The 19,899-nt window shown below is 44.0% G+C and overlaps 1 protein-coding gene across 1 annotated transcript; it reads left to right on the top strand.

Moving 5' to 3' along the window:
* The first annotated feature begins 4,688 nt into the window (after positions 1-4,688).
* ACTR1A (actin related protein 1A) lies at positions 4,689-19,127 on the top strand. The gene is made up of 11 exons (XM_081192268.1): positions 4,689-4,833; positions 7,375-7,439; positions 7,904-7,979; positions 8,986-9,111; positions 9,797-9,921; positions 10,697-10,913; positions 11,676-11,768; positions 12,253-12,427; positions 13,535-13,596; positions 14,215-14,255; positions 15,027-19,127. Exons 1-11 carry the CDS (start codon positions 4,786-4,788, stop codon positions 15,127-15,129), a joined length of 1,131 nt encoding a protein of 376 aa, XP_081048394.1. The 5' UTR covers positions 4,689-4,785; the 3' UTR covers positions 15,130-19,127.
* Positions 19,128-19,899: the final 772 nt, after the last annotated feature.

Genomic DNA, 19,899 nt, shown 5'->3' with positions numbered 1-19,899 from the left:
TGGGGAAATTGGGCACCCCTGCCGAGTTCCTTTTTCTATCTTAAGTTCCTCAGTCACAACATTATTTACAATCAGCTTAGCTTTTTGTTCGGAATATATTGCAGCCATACCATTCTCAAAACCCTGGCCTACCCCCATCCCATGAAGATTCTTCCTCATAAAACTCCAAGAGATATTATCAAAGGCTTTCTCCGCGTCCACAAAGATCAATACTGCTTTAGTGTTTATATTCACCTCCAGCTTTTCCAAAATGTCTATTACATTCCTTACATTGTCCGCTAGGTGTCTTTTAGGGAGAAAGCCTGCTTGGTCTTTATGAATCTTCTCCATCAAAACTCTTTTAAATCTTTTTGCCAAAATGTCTGCAAAAATTTTGTAATCCACATTAAGGAGTGATATCGGGCGGTAGTTCTTGAGTTGGGTCTTTTCAGTCTCTGACTTTGGTATGAGTGAGATATATGCCTCTTTCCACGATTCAGGTGCCCTTTTTCCTTCAAGGATCTCATTACAAACTTCTCTTAATGGTTGAATCAACCATTCCTTCAACGATTTGTAGTATCTAGAAGTCAGTCCATCTGGTCCCGGAGATTTGCCCAATTGCATATTCTGAATGGCAGCCTCTACCTCTTGTTCTGAGATTCTCTGGTTCAAGTCCATCTTACTTTGCTGAGAGATATTTTGTAATCCATATCTTCCAAGGAATTTGTCTATATCTTCTTCATTTTGCGGGCCTTGGGTGTAAAGTTTTTTAAAATAACTTAGAAAGCAATTTCTAATTTCATTAGGTTTAGATATACTCTTTCCATCAACCTCTAGGCTTGTAACTGTATTTAGTTTCTGCCTTTTCTTCAATTGCCATGCCAAAAGTTTACCGCATTTATTTGCTGATTCAAAAGTCTTTTGTTTCATTTGCTTTATCTTCCATTCAATCTCTTGGTTCATCAATTCCATATATTGAGTTTGATATAACTTAATCTCTCTTAAAATGTCCTGAGACTTTGGTTTTGTTCTTAATTTCCTCTCTCCTTCCTTTATCATTTCCAAGATCTTCTCTTTTTTCTCATTTTGTTTTTTCCTCTTTATTGAATTTTGTTGAATCAAAAATCCTCTCATAACAGCTTTACTTGCGTCCCAGATCACTCTTTTCTCCACGTCAGTCCTCAAATTTATTTCAAAATAGTCTTTTAAGGTCTTTTGGGCCTTCGTGAGAATCTCCTTATCTCGAAAGAGGGTGTCATTCATTCTCCATCTAAATTGACCGGTTATTGTGAGTTTCATCTCCATCTTCACGGCGTTATGGTCGGAGCAAGTTTTTGGGCAGATTTCCACTTTCTTAATCTTTGGAGCCAGTCCACTAGTAACCCAGATTTGGTCAATTCTGGTCCAGGTCATCATTGCTTGGGAGAAGAAGGTTCCCTCTCTCTCCAGAGGGTTCCTTGTTCTCCAAATGTCTATCAAGTCCATGTTTTCTGTCATTTCGAAAAAAGTCTTGGGGAGTCTCCCTTCTTTAGTGACTGTTAGTCTTTGTGCCTTGTCCATATTAGTGGAGACCACGCCATTCATGTCTCCCATGATTATCATATTATAATCCAGATAGTCCGTCAAAGTTTCATGAAGTCCCTTAAAGAAGTCAGATTTGCCTTCATTTGGTGCATAAATTCCAACAACTAAAAGTTTTTCTCCTTGTACTTGTATCTCCACAGCCAGATATCTCCCTTGTTCATCTTTAAATATCATTTTTGGAGCCCATTTCTCCTTCACATATATTACCACTCCCCTCTTCTTAACTTTGTCTGATGAGACAAATTCTTGTCCTAACCTTTTATTTGTGAGTAATCTCCTGTGGGCTCTAGTTATGTGAGTTTCTTGTAAACATATCAAATCCAATTGTTCTCTGTTCAAAATGTGAAATACTTGTCTTCTCTTCAAAGGCCCATTCAGTCCATTACAATTCCAACTAAGGAATTGCAGAGCCATCTTGTTATTTTCTTAAGGCTCCTCCAACAGCTCCAAGTTGTTGCTCTTCTTCTGACGGTGGTGGTTTTTGTCCAAACGAGAGATTCAGGATATCCAGTGCTCTCCTCTGTTCTGCAAGTACGTCCACAGTCCCCTTCTGTAGGTCCTCCTGATATCTTGCCAGAAATTTGTCTTTATCTTGAATTGTCTTTATTTTCACTTTCTTTGCCTTGTAGTCGAATGACAGTCCTTGTGGGAATTCCCACCTGAAGCGGATCTGATTTTTCTTTAACAAAAGCACCAAATCCTTGTAGAAGTTTCTTAAGTCCAAGATATATTTTGGTATGTCTTTAAAGATCTGTACTGCTGAATTTCCAATTTGGAGGGCTTTTCCAAAGTGTAGTCCTAAAATTTTATCTCTTTCCTCCTTAGATCTGAGTGTGATCAAACAATCTCTTGGTGTCTTTCTATCTTGCTTTTTGCCGAGTCTAAAGGCAGTTGTGATTTTAAAATCGTCTTCCTCCAGGTCCCAGCAATCCGCAAACTCCCGTGTCAAATATTCCACAAGGTTGTCACTTTCATTCTCCGGAATCAGTCTTAATTTTAAGTTTCTCTCTTTCCTCTGTAACTCCCACAAGGCCAAGGTTGCATCATGCTCATAGACCTTCTTGGCAAGTGGCTCTAATTTCTCCTGCGTCTCTCCAGCTGTGGCTTTGGCCTCTTCGGCAATTTGACGCGTGGTGGCATTTTCCTCGACCAATTTATTTATAGATTCTGTATTCTGGTTTAATCTTGTTGATATTTCTGTTAATTTTTGTGTGTTCTCTGAAGTCTGTTTTGTCAAAGACTCCAGAGTCTGGTTTATCTTAAGCAAAGCTTCTGTCACAGCTTCCATAGAAACGGCTGCTCCTTTGTCCTGTCCTGTTGTTCCAGCTAGTCCGGCTGTTACGCCTAAGATCGAACCTCTTCTCTTTGCTTGTTGCAGCTGCAGCTGTTGCTGTTGTTGTTGCTTGGTCTTGGCTCTTGTAGTTATCTCTTCTTGTGGCCCACTCATGTCAAGGTCAATTCCCACGGGATTTATTCTCCCTTGGAAAATTCCACTGTCTTGCCGTAGCGGGTAAGACCCGAACTTGCGAAGCAGTCCTTCTCCGGAGCTCGGAGGTAGGACCGCCATTAAGCGCTGGCACCGACCGGAAGTCTAAAGCTAACGCTTCAGGTTACAGACGCTTCAGGTTACAGTACCACTGTACTGAAGTAAGAATTCAAGTACTGTCTTTTCAAGTATCAGGCAAACTTCTTTTTATCTGTGCTTTCAATACCCAGTACAGTGGTACCTCGGGTTAAGTACTTAATTCGTTCTGGAGGTCTGTTCTTAACCTGAAACTATTCTTAACCTGAGGTACCACTTTAGCTAATGGGGCCTCCCGCTGCTGCCGCTGCACCACCACCACTCGATTTCTGTTCTCATCCTGAAGCAAAGTTCTTAACTTGAGGTACTATTTCTGGGTTAGCGGAGTCTGTAACCTGAAGCGTCTGTAACCCGAGGTACCACTGTATTCCAAATTGCTGGTTCTTCCTGAATGCTTTCCCCTCTATTAACTTAAAGTCACATATTTCTAATGGTTTTTATTGTCCTCACATCATCCAGCTTCTCACATTTTGTAGAGAAGCAGATGGCTTCAAAACTGGTATTCCCCCACTCACCCAACAGAAAAGTATTGCCATATATATGAGCTTTAGCCGGAGAATCCATTATACCCCTTCCAAAATTGGGTGGGGTGATTGTGGGGAGAAAGACTACATGGTTGCTTTGGGAGGGCAGGATGTTCAAACCATCGAGATTGTCATAATAGAATTTTATTATTCAAAATGTTACAGACCTAGAATTTGAGATTATGAAAAATATCTTTGACAGCGTGTTCAGGGAGGTAAGAGATAGGCTAGAAATCAAACATATTCAACACTAGAAATTGGCACAGTCCAAGTTTATAAATGTCAGCCAAGCAATGCAGAATAAAGGAGCACGGCAATGATCTGTGCATTGGGTGGATCGCATAAAGAACTCATGCTGTCAGGCTCTCACACAATGGAACTACAGTTCCCACAATCCACCGCGAAGAAAAGCCTTCCGGCCCAGTGCAAGTACACTTTCGGAAGAGTAACAGAAACATCACGCTAGGGATATAAAATGATTAGCAGACGGATCCCTTCAACTTCCGGGTTCGAATCACGCTTTGTTAAATGATGAAAACTAAGATTTTACTTTGTGACTCAGGCTACCTCCAACTTGGGATAACAATACTGGGTGTAACATGAAATGGGGTTATATGCTATCTTGCAATATTCTGAATTCGCAGTAGACAGAAAGACATATAATTCAACTCTTCCCTTGTCTCCCGAGATAGACGGATGGCCGACCAACAAGGTAGAACAATATTTAAATGCACTTCCCCCCCCTTTTTTTTTTTGAGGATTAACTCCTCTCTTGACTGCCCTGTTCTCTTTGGGAGTGGACGCGCCAAGGCACAATCGCGCAGCTACCTTAAAGCTTTGATTTCTCACTTCCGCCCCGAGGCCATGTACTGTATAGTATTTGATTTATCGGAAACACGAAACGACACGTTCGAGCAGCGCGATGGCCCCCTCTACCCTTTCTATCTCCCACTGAAACTCCGGGCGAGCCAACTGGAGGAGGGCTTTCCTTTCCCTCGCCAAGAAACTCGGTTTCCCAGCATGCTTCGCTTCGCGTCCCGAGCATGCGCTTTGCCGCCTGCGCTGTCGCTTTGCTTTGGCATTGACTGAGGCGGCGGCGGCGCGCGGGCGCTCGCCATGGAGTCCTACGATGTGATCGCGAACCAGCCGGTGGTGATTGATAACGTGAGTCCGGCCCTGACTGGGCCCCTCTGTGCTGTGGCCCCCTGAGGAGGTGGGGGCGGGGGAGTTCTGCCGCGATTCCTGCGGGCTGCCGGGGCCTTGGACTCCCCCCTGCAAGCCCTTCGGCGCCCCCTCCTCTTCCTAGGAGGCTCCCCCTTCCTTTTCACCCGGTCCTTCGTGCACCATCACCTGCTTCCCGAAGCTGGTCCTTCTTGTCTCCCTTTCGATGACCCAGCCCGGGTTCCCATTGGCTGCTTCCTCTGCCAGTCAGTCGCTGGGCGGTGCATCGCGTAGAACAACAGAGCCTTAATTAAGGGGTAGTTCACGCCCTTTGGGCTTCTTCGTCCTCTGATTGGCTCCTTATGTTGCTACTCGCTTGGTTTTACCCACTCAAGCCTTCAGGACCCCAAGCTTGCCCCGCCTTTTTGAAGTTCATTGGCTATTATTGGAGATTAGACTGTGCTAGTTGGTCTTCTTGACCCTTAAATTTCGCCTGGTTTGTTATGATTGGTTAAGTGATGGAGAAATGAGTATGTGGTCTGGTGATGTTCTTAAGAGTGTAGCCTCCTGTGATGCCTCGGTTGTGGGTCCTGCTTTCCTCTGGAAGCCAATGTCCATTCTCCCAGCAGGCATTTCTGCAGGTGGAAAGCAGTGTTAGATGCTGCCTCTAGTTCTGTATTAAGAACAGTGCTTCCCAGAATGCTTTGAAAAACCACCGGTTACATATTCTTTCGACATCTTTCTCATGGGCCTTTATTCAAACAATAACTCTAAAGGTCTGGCAGGGGTGATAAAACAGGCTGACTCCTCAGCAACTTTGAGGGTTTTATGAAATAAATAACAATAAACTACTAAAATGAGTAATATTCCCTTTATTCTCCTTAATCACACTGCCTCTGCTGACCTTTACACTTCTCATTTAGAAGCATGAGCTTGTATCACCCACCCACACACCCACACCGGCTTCAGTGCTTTTTCTTCATTCTGTTTGGCCTTAAGCAGTACAGTGAATTTTTCTGCACTTTCGTTGCCTGTTTGCTAGTATGAGGGCTTAATCTGCCAATTTAAATATGTATATAAAGCTTCCTCTGAAATCTCTGGAAATTGAATCCTTTCTTACTAATGTACTGCATTAATGGACTTTCTAGAGGTGCGTGTTAGGTAGCTTGTTAAAACTGACATTATATCTCTCCTGTATCCAGTGTCTCCTAAATATTTAAATAGCTAATAGATGAGAGCATCATCAGAAGGCACATGACACAGCAACCTTGCTGAAGCTAAGCACGTGTTGTCTTAGTCAGTGCCTGGATGGAGATTTTTGGGGTACTTTACACATACCACCTCAGGGACAGAGAGTGTGATATATTAAATAAAAGATCATTTGGCTTGTAAGCTTAGTATTTTCCCCAGATCCCCCCCCCCAAAAAAAAACACACCACCACTGTACTGAGGAATCTCTTAAGGATACTGTGCTGCTAATGCTATTGAGGGACAGAAGAGCAGTAAATTAAAACTGTTCAGAAATCAGGAAATTGAATCTATGGAAGGTTTAGGGGTGGAAGAGGATTTTTGTTCACTCCACCAAAACCTTCCCACCCATTTGATGGATCATGATCATAACACAGACATGTGGATTAGTTTGCAAAGATAATTTACTCCAATTTAACTTAAAAACAACAATAGGATGGTCCAAGGGCTTCTCTGGTTCTTTTCTTTTTTAACCATTGGAGCAAGTAGAAATGGTTTTTTTTTTTAAGTAAATAAGCAAGGGATACCTTCAGACTACCTTGTAACTGCCCCATAATTTATTTATTTTTTTAAATTGAAAGGTGTGCAAATTTATTTAGGATTTTGCCTTAAAAATTGAAGGGATCTAGGACAGAACGGACGTACTGGTCTACTTGCATGCAAGAAACATGAACCGTTCTGTACATTTCCATCTGGAGTGAGGAATCTCTGGTCTTCCCACTGTTCCTGGACTCAAATTCCCATCAGTCCCAGCCAGCATATCCAGTGGTTAGGGAGGATGGGAGTTGTAATTGGGCAGCATCTGGAGAGCCACTGGTTCTGCATCTCTGATCTACATTTTCTGAAGTGCTTTGAATGCTGTTTTTCCAAGGGACTTGCAAAAGCAGATGTTGCCCAGATACGTGCAATAATTCTGTAAAGTTACTAGTACATAGGATCTTTGGCTTCAATGTATAAGTCATACATCTGGTTTTATCCGCTGCATTATTTCTGTTTCTTGAATGCACTCTGCAACTTGACTGGACTGGATGAGAAGAGTGGAAACAGGATTTGCTCCCTCTGGTGGTCACTTACAACATTGACATTCCAAACACATTTACAGTACTATCATGGAATTTCTGGGGTGTTTTGCCATTGTTTGCACAGACTGGGATGGTTACAGATAAATCACTTGTGCTACATTTAGGCTGATGCACTGTTTGGTTTATTTTTACCAGAAATATTACAGGAACTGAAGCACCTTACAATAATGGTCTGTTTTTCTATAATTGTCTTCAATTCTTTTCTGCTCCACAGGGCTCTGGCATGATTAAAGCTGGCTTTGCAGGTGATCAGATACCCAAGTACTGCTTTCCAAACTAGTAAGTAGCTTGGTGCACAATTCCGGATTATATTAGTGAGGCTCCATGAATTCCATATCAAGTGCAGTGCCCATTGTGGAGAAGAGTAGGTCTTGGGTTCAGCACTGGCTCTGAGACTTGAAACCACAAGCTTCTCAGATCTGCCCTAGACTGGCCTAAATACAGGGGTGTGGTGGAGCAGAATTCCTTAATACTAAGGGCTATGAGATTCTCTGTAATAGCTGCTTGTGGTTTTTGTATCCCTGGATATTCTTTTCAATTACAAACCAACCTTAAGTCCTCAACTCATTACTATATTATTTCTGTACTGAGATTTGCATATGACACATCTCCCAAGGCTGTTCATGTACTACATCTTAATCAGTGGTTCTAGGATGGTCTCTCAGCAGTAAACTGAGGAATAAATGGTACTGTTCAATCTATTCCTTGTGTTATGAGATTATTTTTCCCACTATGTCTTACAGTGTGGGCAGACCAAAGCATGTTCGGGTTATGGCTGGAGCTTTGGAAGGTGACATTTTCATTGGACCAAAAGCAGAGGTAAGGCAGCTGTATTGTGCTCCTCTGTCCTTGGGTAAGGCACCAGAAAGGGAAAACCTGTCCCTTCTCTTTGGTTCAAGCTTACCATCACTTGCCAGTCATATGGTTCTTCTGATAACAAGTTCAGGATTGGGATTTTGCCCAGAATACCAGGTCACATTAGAAATATCTTGGAGTCTGAAGGCCTTTAGTATATCTGAATGCCTTGTTTATGCATAACAGAGCTTGCATACCATGTACACGTGTTTGTTAAGCAATAGGGCATCTCTGATCTGTATCGTGCATCATTTCTGTTGCCAGTATAATTTACAATTCAGGCCCAGTAGCTGCTGTGAACTGGGGAACCTGTGGCCCTCTGGATGTTGTTTGACTACAACTCCAGCCATCCCTGACCATTGCTTATGCTGGCTGGGACTGATGGGAGATGGAGTCCAATAACATCTAGAGGGCCTCAGCTCTCTGAGTTCTGGGTAGGGTCTGGGAAATGGTTGTTAAGTCAGTCAAGATAACAGTTTGTGTTAAGATTAATCACTGAATATCTCTGCTTGCCAAAGTCCAGACCTCATCAAATCAGTGAAAAGTGAATGCACTAATGGAGAAGAGCTGATTTCAGGACAAAGTTCCTGATCAGTCTAGCATGTGCCCTGTCACCACCTGACTCTTCCATGGTCCCTGATTTTGAACCGTGAACATTCAGAATGAAGGAAGGACAATGGCTACAGTAGCCATCTTCATATTTGTTTCTTTGTTTCTAAATAGAAGAATAGAGATTCTCATTAACATTGCTTCCATACTGTCAATAACATATTCCCTCCTGCGCAAGAGGCGTGCTATTATTATTATTATTATTATTATTATTAAAATGGTGCTGCTCAGTGGGGTTCCTGGAAAGTAGCTTCATTAAGAAATGAGCTACAAAGTTTCTGTGATGGACACAGTGGGTGATTCTTCTGGCCTGCCCTCTGACTAAGTGCCTTGTTTTGTTTTTTGCTTTTGCTTTGACCAGGAGCACAGAGGCCTTCTTTCCATCCGCTACCCTATGGAGCACGGCATAGTGAAGGACTGGAATGACATGGAGCGCATTTGGCAATACGTGTACTCAAAAGACCAGCTCCAGACCTTCTCTGAAGAGGTGAGCTAACTCTATATGCACAAGCCCCAAGTGGCCAAACAAAGAGAGCCTCCCATATCTGGTTTGGTAGAAGTGCTTTGCACCCTTACTGCTTTCTGTACTTGGATTTTCCATTCTTTATCATCTATCCATATCTTAACTATCCTGCATACAGCTCCCTGTACTCACTAACTCAAGTATTTAAATATATATATATTGGGGATGTCAAGTTTACAGGGTTTTAAGATATGTTTGATGTCATGTGATTTCACTGAATTCTTAAAAATAGCTTTGTAAGCTATTGGATGTTGGATGAATGGGTAGCAAACGAAATAAGTTCACTGAATCAAAACTTAATGGAGAAGAGCATTTGCCTGGCCATTTGCTTCAACTTGGGTTGTTTTTCCTAGTTCCCACTCTGCATTTCAAACATTTCTGCTTGACTGTTAGTCCCCTTTCACACGGAGCACTTTGGAGCATGTTACAAGGGGTGGGGCAAACACCTCTAGAATGGCAATTTCTTCAAGATCATTGTGAACCTGGCTAAATTTCCCTTCTTTCAACCTATTGCAACTGGTGACAAATTCTTCCCCTGCCGTATAAAGTCTTGGGGTTGCCTTTTCATTGCTTTGGGAGACCTGGAAACATCCATATGATCACTGGCAGAGCCCTACCCAGCCAAATCTTTTGTGTCCCCAACCACCAGCATCCCGTACTCCTGACGGAGGCTCCCCTGAACCCACGCAAGAACCGTGAAAGAGCAGCTGAAGTTTTCTTTGAAACCTTTAATGTGCCAGCCCTGTTCATCTCCATGCAAGCTGTGCTTAGCCTGTAAGTACTTCCCCCCCCACCCCTTTTGCTTTCTTGGTCCTCTCCTTCATGGAAGAGAGGGCTATTAATGGCTACTAGCCAGGATGGCTATGCTCCACCTCTTTGGTTCATGCTCTGTTCCCTGGTTTCCCACAGGAATCTGGCTGGCCACTTCGATTATAGGATGCTGGGTGGGCCATTGGCCTGATCCAGCAGGCTATTCTTATGTTCTTTGGAGGAGAAACAATTTTTTTGCAATGCAAAACGAGGGTTTGCATGGGGTCTGTTTTCCCTTAAGAAAGCGGGCTGGCCGGGGTGACTAGCTTGTGTAATCGTGTGCATTTTTACTCAGCAGTGGGCCGCATTGTGTTCAGAAGGGCTTACTCTCAGCTAAGTGTGCACAGGGTTGCATCCTGGATCTTGTCAAAGATTACGTCTTGAGAAATGCTGGCTTCTTGACTAAATGAATGCTCAGGTGTCTATTTGTGTTAGAATTTATCACCGTTGTTTGTATTCTGTGTCAGTTCTAGTTTTGTTCTCCAGCCTATCACTTTTTCAGAGCGTAGCTGTATAGTATAAACTTTCTCCCTTTGTTGTCTGAGCCAATGAAGTATCACCATCAGCGTGTTTTTGTTTTTAAAGATAGCTCCTTAGTTCTAGAAAAGTCAGAATAAATTAAGTTGTCCTGGAGTAACAATTACCTTAGGAAATGGTGTTGGGGAGCCCCATTAGTTAATGTTGATTTCCGCAAATTCTGTTTTGTATGTGTGTTCTGAAACATATTTCCTTTCTGCAGTTATGCGACAGGGCGAACTACAGGAGTGGTGTTGGACTCTGGGGATGGGGTCACCCACGCGGTTCCTATTTATGAAGGCTTTGCCATGCCCCATTCCATTATGCGGATTGACATAGCCGGCCGTGATGTCTCTCGTTTCCTTCGCCTTTATCTCCGGAAGGAAGGCTATGACTTCCACACGTCATCTGAATTTGAAATCGTCAAAACCATCAAAGAGGTGCCTGGGTGCCCTTAGTCTTCTGTGGGAACTGAGTGCTGTAGAATGGGATGGGGTGCCACACCTGGTGCATCACCGTATCCGGCAGGGTCTGTGTCAAGATTTCAGAAAGGCTTCAGAAGAGAGGGCTGCTGCAGTTGCAGATGCCTCCTGAAGCTGAACTTTGAGTTCCAGTGCAGAACTGCATTTTCCCTGCTCTTCAACGGCACCTTTCCTTAGCACTAGGTCCAACTCTCAGACAGAAAGGGAAGACCAATCTGTGTTCAGAAAAATCACATGATACATCCCTTCTGGGGCTATCTCTCTTCAGAATGTAGGTGTGAGATAACAAGTCTGAACGCTCCTTCATGCCAGAAACGTTCTACAAACTAGCAAATCCAAAAAAATGAACATAATCCTTCTTGCTAGCTTTTGATGGTCAGAGAAGTCTTTTTAAAACCTGCAAAAAGGGGAAGCTTTCAAAAATGACTTCTCCCCACCACCACTTTCTGAAGTGGTAGAGTTTTAGGAAGACTTCCGAACATGCCCATGTGCTGACACATATACATAGTGCAAACCCTTTCATAGTAGATGTCATTGAGAACAGTGTGTCCTATGCTTGGCATATTGTGGGAGACCACTGGTTAGCAATCTCATGTATAGAGTGCTATTGTGTCTGGGCCAAGAGTAATGTGAGTATTCTCGCCAGTGTTTGTGTCTAGTGTGTCTTTTAGAAGAATGTGCTTGACTGACCACCATTCTCTGCTTGTCTTTCTTCCACAGCGGGCCTGTTACCTGTCAGTAAACCCCCAGAAGGATGAGACATTAGAAACCGAGAAAGCTCAGTACTACCTTCCAGATGGAAGCACCATTGAGGTTTGTGCAGAGGCGGCCCTGTTGGAACTCAGATGTTGCTAAATAAGCCTCAGTTATTATTCTACAGATCAACCGACTGGTTAGGAATTGTGGCTGTTGTCTGCCTTTAGGCCTGTGGTGTTCAACATAGGAAGTCTTCCTGTGAAAATTTCTGGAGGAAGAAAAAGCTCCAGCCCAAGGGTTTCAAGTGTTATAATTGGACCCTGAGGCAAAGTATATCGGCAGGTCCCTCCCTACCCAGCATTCTAGTTTTCTTGCCTTTGATGGCTTTGTTCCTCCGCATTTGCTGTGTCAGTGGACACTGATGAGGCTTAATGAATCCCCCTGGCTAATTGCGGGGAAGTTCCTTCTGTGGCACAATGGCTCAGTGCCTCTGACTGTTAACCAGAAGGCTGGTGGTTCGAGCCCACCCAGGGACAGCTGCCCATAAAGACTGCTTCTATGGGAACAAGAAGGCCCACTCTCTCTTTTGTGCTGTTTGCAGATTGGCCCTGCCCGATTCCGAGCCCCTGAGTTGTTGTTCCGGCCAGATCTGATTGGGGAGGAGTGCGAGGGGCTGCACGAAGTCCTGGTTTTTGCCATTCAGAAGTCGGATATGGACTTGAGGCGGACGCTCTTCTCCAACATTGTCCTCTCTGGAGGCTCAACACTCTTCAAAGGTTCTTTCTGTTGGTTCTTTGCCTTTGGGGACATGCTCGGCGTTCTGAGCTTAACTTGAGACTCCTTTCCATCCCTTCTTCCTTGAAGCTAGCAAGGTTTACGTTAGCTTCCCAGGAGTGAGGATGGGCAGAAGGAGCTCCTTAGGGTTCCTTTCCCTGGGGAAAGGAGAGTTCCAGAAAGATGCTGGTTTCAACCCAGTTGGAGGAGAAAGGCTGGATATCGGAGGAAATACTGTCAATGGCTTCCCCTCATGTCTTCTATATAATACCAAAGGGACATCATTATTCTGCCCTGCTTGGATGGTTTACTTCCTTCCATTGCATCATTTACTTGAGATTTGTGGATTGACAACACCTTGCCATATAGCAAGCAATCCCCCACTTTCTGGTCCTCTTTCCAGGTCAGTGTTTCTGTAGACCTGGAAGCCTGAAGTATGCCCCAACTTGCTAAATATTTTCTTTAGTGAGGAGTATGGGCAAGAGATGGAGCACAGCACCATCCATAGTGGAGGCTGCAGGCTCCTTGTCATTACCAACTGGGTGGGAGGCAGGGAGAGAAGCGAAAAGAGGGGGAGATTCCTCCACCACTACCAAGTCCCTAAATCAAGCACTTTGGGGATGCAGGGCCTCCATCAATTGTGGGGGAAAGAAGCCAGAATCTTTTTTTTTAAAAAAAGATATTTATTAAATTTTCACAAATTATAAAATCAAACACAATACAAACAAACACACACAAAGACAAACAGATATAATTTCAAATCCTTATTCTCTTAAAACTTACTTCACCGACCTCCTCATACCTCCCCTTTCTGCATTCCAATTTCAAATATTTAGTTCAGCAAATCCTCACTCTTAATTTAATCTGATTGTAATCCTTTCTTTTCCTTTAACCTAATCTTTACAGCTGTAATCCGCTTACTTCTATAGCCACAACATTTTAACACTCGTTAATTTTACAATGTCTCTTAAGATAAATCTTAAATTTCTTCCAATCTTCTTCCGCCGTCTCTTTTCCCTGATCCCGGATTCTGCCAGTCATTTCAGCCAAGAAGCCAGAATCTTAATCAGCTGCCTTGAAACTGAAGTTGACTTTTGTCTTTGGTTCAGGTTTTGGCGATAGGCTTCTGAGCGAAGTGAAGAAACTGGCCCCCAAGGATGTCAAAATCAGGGTAGGTAGTGTTTTCTCTAGGCTTTTGCCTCTCTGAGGGTAACCCATGGTATTCTCAGCAGAACTGGGTCTCTGTGGAAGATGGGATTTGATCATCTCTATCTAGTGGGTGCATTAGTTGTTCAGTGTGAGCAGTGTAATGGGCACTGATGTCTGCAGGGTCCTCTTCTCACGCTTGTCTTTCCACACAGCCCATTTGCAGCAATGTTCGCAGTGGTATGGAGACAGCACTGGAATCACTGCTCTGTGCTTTTAACTCAAAGATACCCAGACACTTCCAAAAGCACTCATTCCAGAGATTTAGCTGTCCATTGCAACAAAACTGGCAGAGTCGTGTGATACCTGAAAGACCAGCATATTTATTGTGGCAAGCTTTTGGGAGCCAAAGTCGATTTTGACATATGCAAAATACCATGGCTTCCTCTGTGGCTTCTGCAGTCGAAATGCAACCCAGAAAGGCTGCAAAGAGGCTCTCAACCCTAGACTGCATACCAGTTGGATGGAGCATAGCTGGGACTGATGGGAAGTGATGGCAATAATATGCTAGGGAAGAACTTGGTGAGCTTAGATTGTGGAGAATACTGGCTCCATCTAAATCCACCTTTCTTTTATTTCTCAGATATCTGCTCCTCAAGAGAGATTATATTCCACATGGATTGGGTACGTACAGCATCAGTCCACTTGCTGCACTATGAAAGCTCTCAGGTGGAGGAAGAAGTGAGTTGCAGCCAGTGCAAAGGGAGAATCTGGCCTGTAGCCATATCCAGTGTAGTGTGGATGATTACATTTTTAATATTTATTGAATGTCTTACCCACCCTTCACCGTAAGGTCCCAGGGTGGGTTACCATAATAGAAAGAGACAAAATTAAAACCAGTTAAAAGTAATTTCCATTAGCTACAGCTAATTACTATGGTTGTAGAGTGATGTGGTGGCTGCTTTGAAGAAGGGTGAAACTGCATCACAACTTGAGGATGCTGCAGAGAAGATGAGAGATACCCTAGCAGGGCAGTCTGTGTGTTCTCCTAACAGGGATGGGGCAGGTTGCTGTTGCTGCTGTAGCAGCGCAGAATTCTTTATCGTGTCTGCCTTTGGGGAGTCATTTCCAATTTCTTTGTCTTTTGATGAACTCCCACGTCTCCTGTAGCAAGATTTTGGGGCATGTTGTAGGGTGGTGAGTTGATTCGCCCAGAGCCCAGGAATCCATGGTGGTCTCAAGAACTGAATGCCTGGAACGTCCCCTGCATGTGCGCATGATATGAAAAGATGTAGGAGGGCCACCTCTTCTGGCATTAGTGTTGAGAAACCTCCAAAAAAAACCCTGTCAGTTCTCCAGAAGACAGTTTGAATACAAGTAATTGTAGGAGAAAGGGAAAATAGCCATATGGCCAGCCGAGGCCTAGCTGACTTCCTTGTCTGGTCTTCCCCACAGAGGCTCCATCTTGGCTTCACTGGACACATTTAAGAAAATGTGGGTTTCGAAGAAAGAATACGAGGAAGATAGTTCCCGGGCAATCCATCGAAAAACCTTCTAGCCTGGCAGCATTCTGGGGTCTCCTTGGAGCATTGTTCCTGTTCTCGGCTCACTTTCCTGAGTCAGTGTCTGAGGAGCTCCCCACTGGTGTGTATGTGTATGGGTAGATGAGTGCCAGCATGCCCTGGACTTCCCGAGGGAAGGGAAGGCTGGGGTTTTGGCTTGACTTTTGATTGGTTTTGCAGGTGGCAAGTGAGAAATTGGAATGAACCTGTGGGCAAGCTCTGTTCCCTTTTCAGCTGGCCCATAGACTTTGTTTTGGGGGTGGGGAAGGGGAGTTCATTTGTGTCGCAGAAGATGGCAAGTATGGCTGTGGAACTGAGCAACTTAGCAGGATGAAAATGAGTGTGTGGCCAAGCGGCCAGTGCATAGGGCTCCCAATGACTGGTGGAAGAACATGGGCCACGTTGAAGGTCCGTCATGGAACTCTGAGCACAGCAACTGACTGCGATCCCTTTCCTCTCAGTTGCTCAGCAGTCGTTTTTTAGATGGCCAGTTCATCGCCTCCCCCCTCTACTTTTAGAATTCTCTTGCACACAAAAGAGGATAAGCACATTCCAAGCTGTTAAAAACCCATTTACGGCGGTGGGTGGGTGGGTGGGTGTGTGTGTGAGAGAGAGAGAGAGAGAGAGAGAGAATCTGTAGTATGGTGTGTGAGAATCTGGACCACAACAGGATGGTTGGAGCAGTTAATTTTAGGAACTAGTTTGTAATGCATGGTGTAGAGCAGAAACACCCTTCCCTTTTTACGCTAGACAGTCCTTGCATTGGCATCTGGTGATGAGACAGTTGTCTGTCATGCAGCCAAGTGCCCAGGGCCACTCTGCACTGTGGCCTCATTCTCTTTTCCTTCTGCCAAGCCCCTCCCTTGCCTCATGTGTGTTCTCACGGTTTACAGTGTTCATTCTTTCCGAAAGGCCGAGGCTTTATGCCCATGTCACAATCCCCGCACAAAGGGGCTATTCAGCCACGCTTGCTGGGAAGCCCCATAATTGCTCTTAGAATTTATTTATTGAAAGCTTTTGGTGGTAACTGATCTACTAACTGGGCCCAACGTTAGTTTCCCCCATTTTTATCTGTCCTACTATCTACTACACGTCCTGTTTTAACATGTGCACCAGCACTGGGAATACCATACTTGCTTAGTAGCGTTGGGTCAGTCCTGCAACTATCCCCGCTCCTTAGAGTACCCTGTTACTTTTGGAGTGGCTGTTTCCATGAATGCACCGCAGGATGAAACAACAAACTCTGATAGAACACTAGGAGTTGAGTAAGAGGCCTCCAGAGGGAGGCTGTCATCCCAGAGTTAATTCTTAAGTCCTTTGACTGCTTCAGTACTGCTACAGAAATGGAATGGAAAAATCATCTGCTTTGAATCGAATTTTTTATTCTTTTTTTTAAAAATATACACATTTGGTGCTTCTTATTGTAAAGGGTTATTTTTGTTGTTTTAATGCTGCTGCTGAAAACCAAATATTTCACATTCTTGGTCACTTAAGTGTTAGAAGATGAGACAGCAGGAAACGAGCATTTTGTCTCTCTGTAGGCAACTGTTGGAAGAGAAACTTCAATAGGAAGCGAGAGTGCAGGAACTCAAGAAATCCAAGGTGGAGGCAAAGTATTGTCCTGTTTGTTACCACTGATTGATTTTGAATGTGGACCCCTTGTGCTTTAGCTGCAAACTTCAGCTTTGCCCTTCAACTCATCAGCTTTCTCAGAAAATGTCATGAGGATTAGAATAGGCCATTTAGTTTGTTAGGAGCAGCCTGAGTCCCTTCAGTGCTCGAAGCTGCAGTTGTTGTCTGGCCTAAGGTAAGGGATGGGGACATCTCATAACCTCTCCTACACAATAGATAGGCAGTTAAAATGCAAATTTTGTGTATTATGCAACACACCCACCCACCCAGTGTTAAAAAATCTTCCAAATAAAAATGTGAGGTGATAACTGTGACAGTATAAGCTTTCCTTGTCCTTCAGTCCCTTCCTAATTTTAAAAGCAGATGCGCCCTTAGGAAGAGTAGCTGCATTGGAAGTTTTAGGCTTCTCTATTAGGGTAACAGGCTTACACTTGGGAAGAAAGTGGATGTATATCTGAGCTAAGCAAGAGCTGAGCCACATCTACCTTTCCTCCATTCTTTCCAGGACACCCTTCTTCTTCTTTTTCCACCAGTGCTTTCCCTGGGAAAACCTGCTCTTTAGCAACCTGAGTTTGTTTGCTCCAATTGAGCACTAAAGAGCAGGTTTCTGCAGGGAAAGCTACAGGGCAAAAACCCAAACAGCCACACAGAGCTTTTTAAGTGCAGACCTGTGCCTGGAAAGAGTGGGACAAAAGGCAAGTGTGGATAATCCCCAAGAGAAGTCGTAGCTGGTGTTTCAAAGACAGACATATGCTAATTAAAAGCATTTCCCCTCCTGCACCTGCAAAGAGGATGTGCTTGGGCAGAGCAGTGCCATTGGTGGGTCCTGATTAGGATCTCAGCAGTATTCTCTTCTCTTTAGTTCCAAGTAACATGGCCCATAGGTGATGTATCATGAAGCTTCTCCAAGCAGGAGTGGACAAGACTGCCCAGACAGCAAATGCTGGGGCAATGTACATTTTTGCAGCACGTGAGGACATAGCCACTGAAAGCTAGCACAGAGCCATATTACAATATTACAATGAATGATCTACTATAGGTTTTATCATCTCAGATATCCCTCTTAAGACACATGCATGGCCAGGAGACCCCTCTCTCCCCTGCTTCTTAAGGCCAGGGCTGGGCACCTGCGGCCTTCCAGATGTTGATGACCTTCCATCAGGCCCAGCCAGCATGGCCAAGGATTAAGGATAATGAGACTTGCCCAGTAACATCTGGAGGGCCAAAGGTTCTCCTTCTCTGCTTCAGACAGTAGCAGTTGTGTTAATACATCTTCAATGAACCAAGCCCTGTAGATTTTTCAATTGGAGTAAAATGACATTTCTCCTAGAATGAGCCTAGCAGCTAATGGTTTTGAATGGAGTCCAGATCCTGTTTTAATAAGCTACACCCGAATGTAAAGGTTTGTTGCAGCCCTGAGTGAGGCCTTGAAACCGGTCTTCTCTGGCACTTCCTATTCAACTTAGTTGCTTGGGTTTTCAGCCTGGGTTCAAGCAAACATGCTTTTGCTATCGGGGAGATGAAGCTTGAGCAGCAAGTAGATCTGAATGTGTTTGCTAACAGATTCCTTGCTTTGACACTTCATGCTCACTTGGTGGCAGCTGCATAAAGCTTGTTGGAGTGTTTTGACCAACACAGAGAGGAGGTCTTAGTGTTGATTTCAGTGGAACAGATACCAAAGGGGTCGTCCTGACTATTAGCATCTCCACTGGCAAGATGTACATCCATTAGGGTAGCCCGAGATGTTTATGGGAGGGTCTACAAAACTTACGATCTTCTGCCATAGGTAAAAGAGAAGGGCCCATATTTCTTGCCTTATACTAGAAGAATGTCATTGTGTTTGACCTGCCTGATGTCTAAAATACCTGCATACTCAGTTCAGGCTCTTCTATAAAGGCCTTGATTCTCACAGCTTCCACCAGGAGTAGAGCTTTTACCCCCCCCCCATAACTGTTTGAAAACATGTTTTGTGTTAATGAAATGTCTAATTTCAAATCTAGGGAAACAGTAATAATGACAGCCAGTGCATGTCAGCTTCTACTGGTAGACGTGACAGAGCAACTCCTAGGTTAGTGTCATAGTCTGTTTCAGGCACTACATAGGGGAGGAGAGAGAATCCTAGAACTGTAGAGTTGGAAGGAACCCTGTGGGTCATTAGCCCCCTCCCCTCTGGTCCTGTGTGTTTTTTCCTTGTTTTTCCGCATCAGTTATCTGAAGCAGCAATGTTACACAATGAACAAACTGACAGGTGCTTCCTACAATCTAGCATTGGTTCTATCAGGCTGACACTGTACTTTGCACAGATGTGTGAACCACTGCTGGGTGCCGCCCAATGTACTTAAATAAAGTTGTTAATATACAATGTGTAGTCTGTTTAAAGGGGTCGTAAAAGATCTGTAATATGAGCAAGTGCCATTCTCCTTACAGCTATGACAGCTTACTCAAGATCAAGGTTGTGAAGATGCTCCTTACAATAGGTACCAACATTTAGCTTACCTATTTGTTCAGAACAGACGTTCCCTAATTCTTCAGCTAATTACTTCTCCTTTAAACTAGAACCTTTATTTATGGGCTTAATATAGAATAAATTAGCAGTGGAGCTCCAGGACTCAAAAGAGCAGTTTGGCTTAGAGTGCTAGTTCAAACAGCAAATGCAAGGAATAAGCCAACAAATTTTCCTCTAGTAATTCTCCATTCTAGCATGGATTTTGCACTTGTGCAGAGAACAGACCTGTCTGTAACATCCCATCTTCTCTGCACACTTGGTCACCATCTGCCTGGGAGGCAGAATCTTTTTTTCAGCTCAAAGGTTGTATTATCTCAGGGTCAGGTTTCAAGAGGCCACATGCCAGAGCAATTGGTGTGATTTCTTTTGTATATAGCAAGGTGCATTCCAGCCGTGAAAATGGCTCTCCAACCAAACGAGGCATTCTTGGAGGTGGGATAGAAACATAATAATAAATAAAAAGCAGGTGCTTGCAGGAACAAGGATGCTCTACAAGCTGGTAAGGACATCCTACAAGCTGTGCTCAGTGTTATAGTTGAAGGCATGAGAATTTCTGGCTTGGCAAGGGGATAAACTCTTGTCACACCAGCTCTTTAAAAGAGCCCTCCATCTTGATTACCGTGTACAT

The sequence above is a fragment of the Podarcis bocagei genome (genome assembly GCF_964188305.1).
Source record: "Podarcis bocagei genome assembly, chromosome: 4".
NCBI classification, from domain to species: domain Eukaryota; kingdom Metazoa; phylum Chordata; class Lepidosauria; order Squamata; family Lacertidae; genus Podarcis; species Podarcis bocagei.
Note: the sequence above shows the minus strand (reverse complement) of the source record. Positions and strands in the feature narration are given on the sequence as shown.

Coding starts and splice junctions, on each gene's coding strand:
- ACTR1A (XM_081192268.1), top strand. CDS start 4,786: ATGGAGTCCTACGATGTGATCGCGAACCAGCCGGTGGTGATTGATAAC. Junction 7,440..7,903: donor AAGTACTGCTTTCCAAACTA/GTAAGTAGCTTG, acceptor TATGTCTTACAG/TGTGGGCAGACCAAAGCATG. Junction 9,112..9,796: donor TCCAGACCTTCTCTGAAGAG/GTGAGCTAACTC, acceptor CCCAACCACCAG/CATCCCGTACTCCTGACGGA.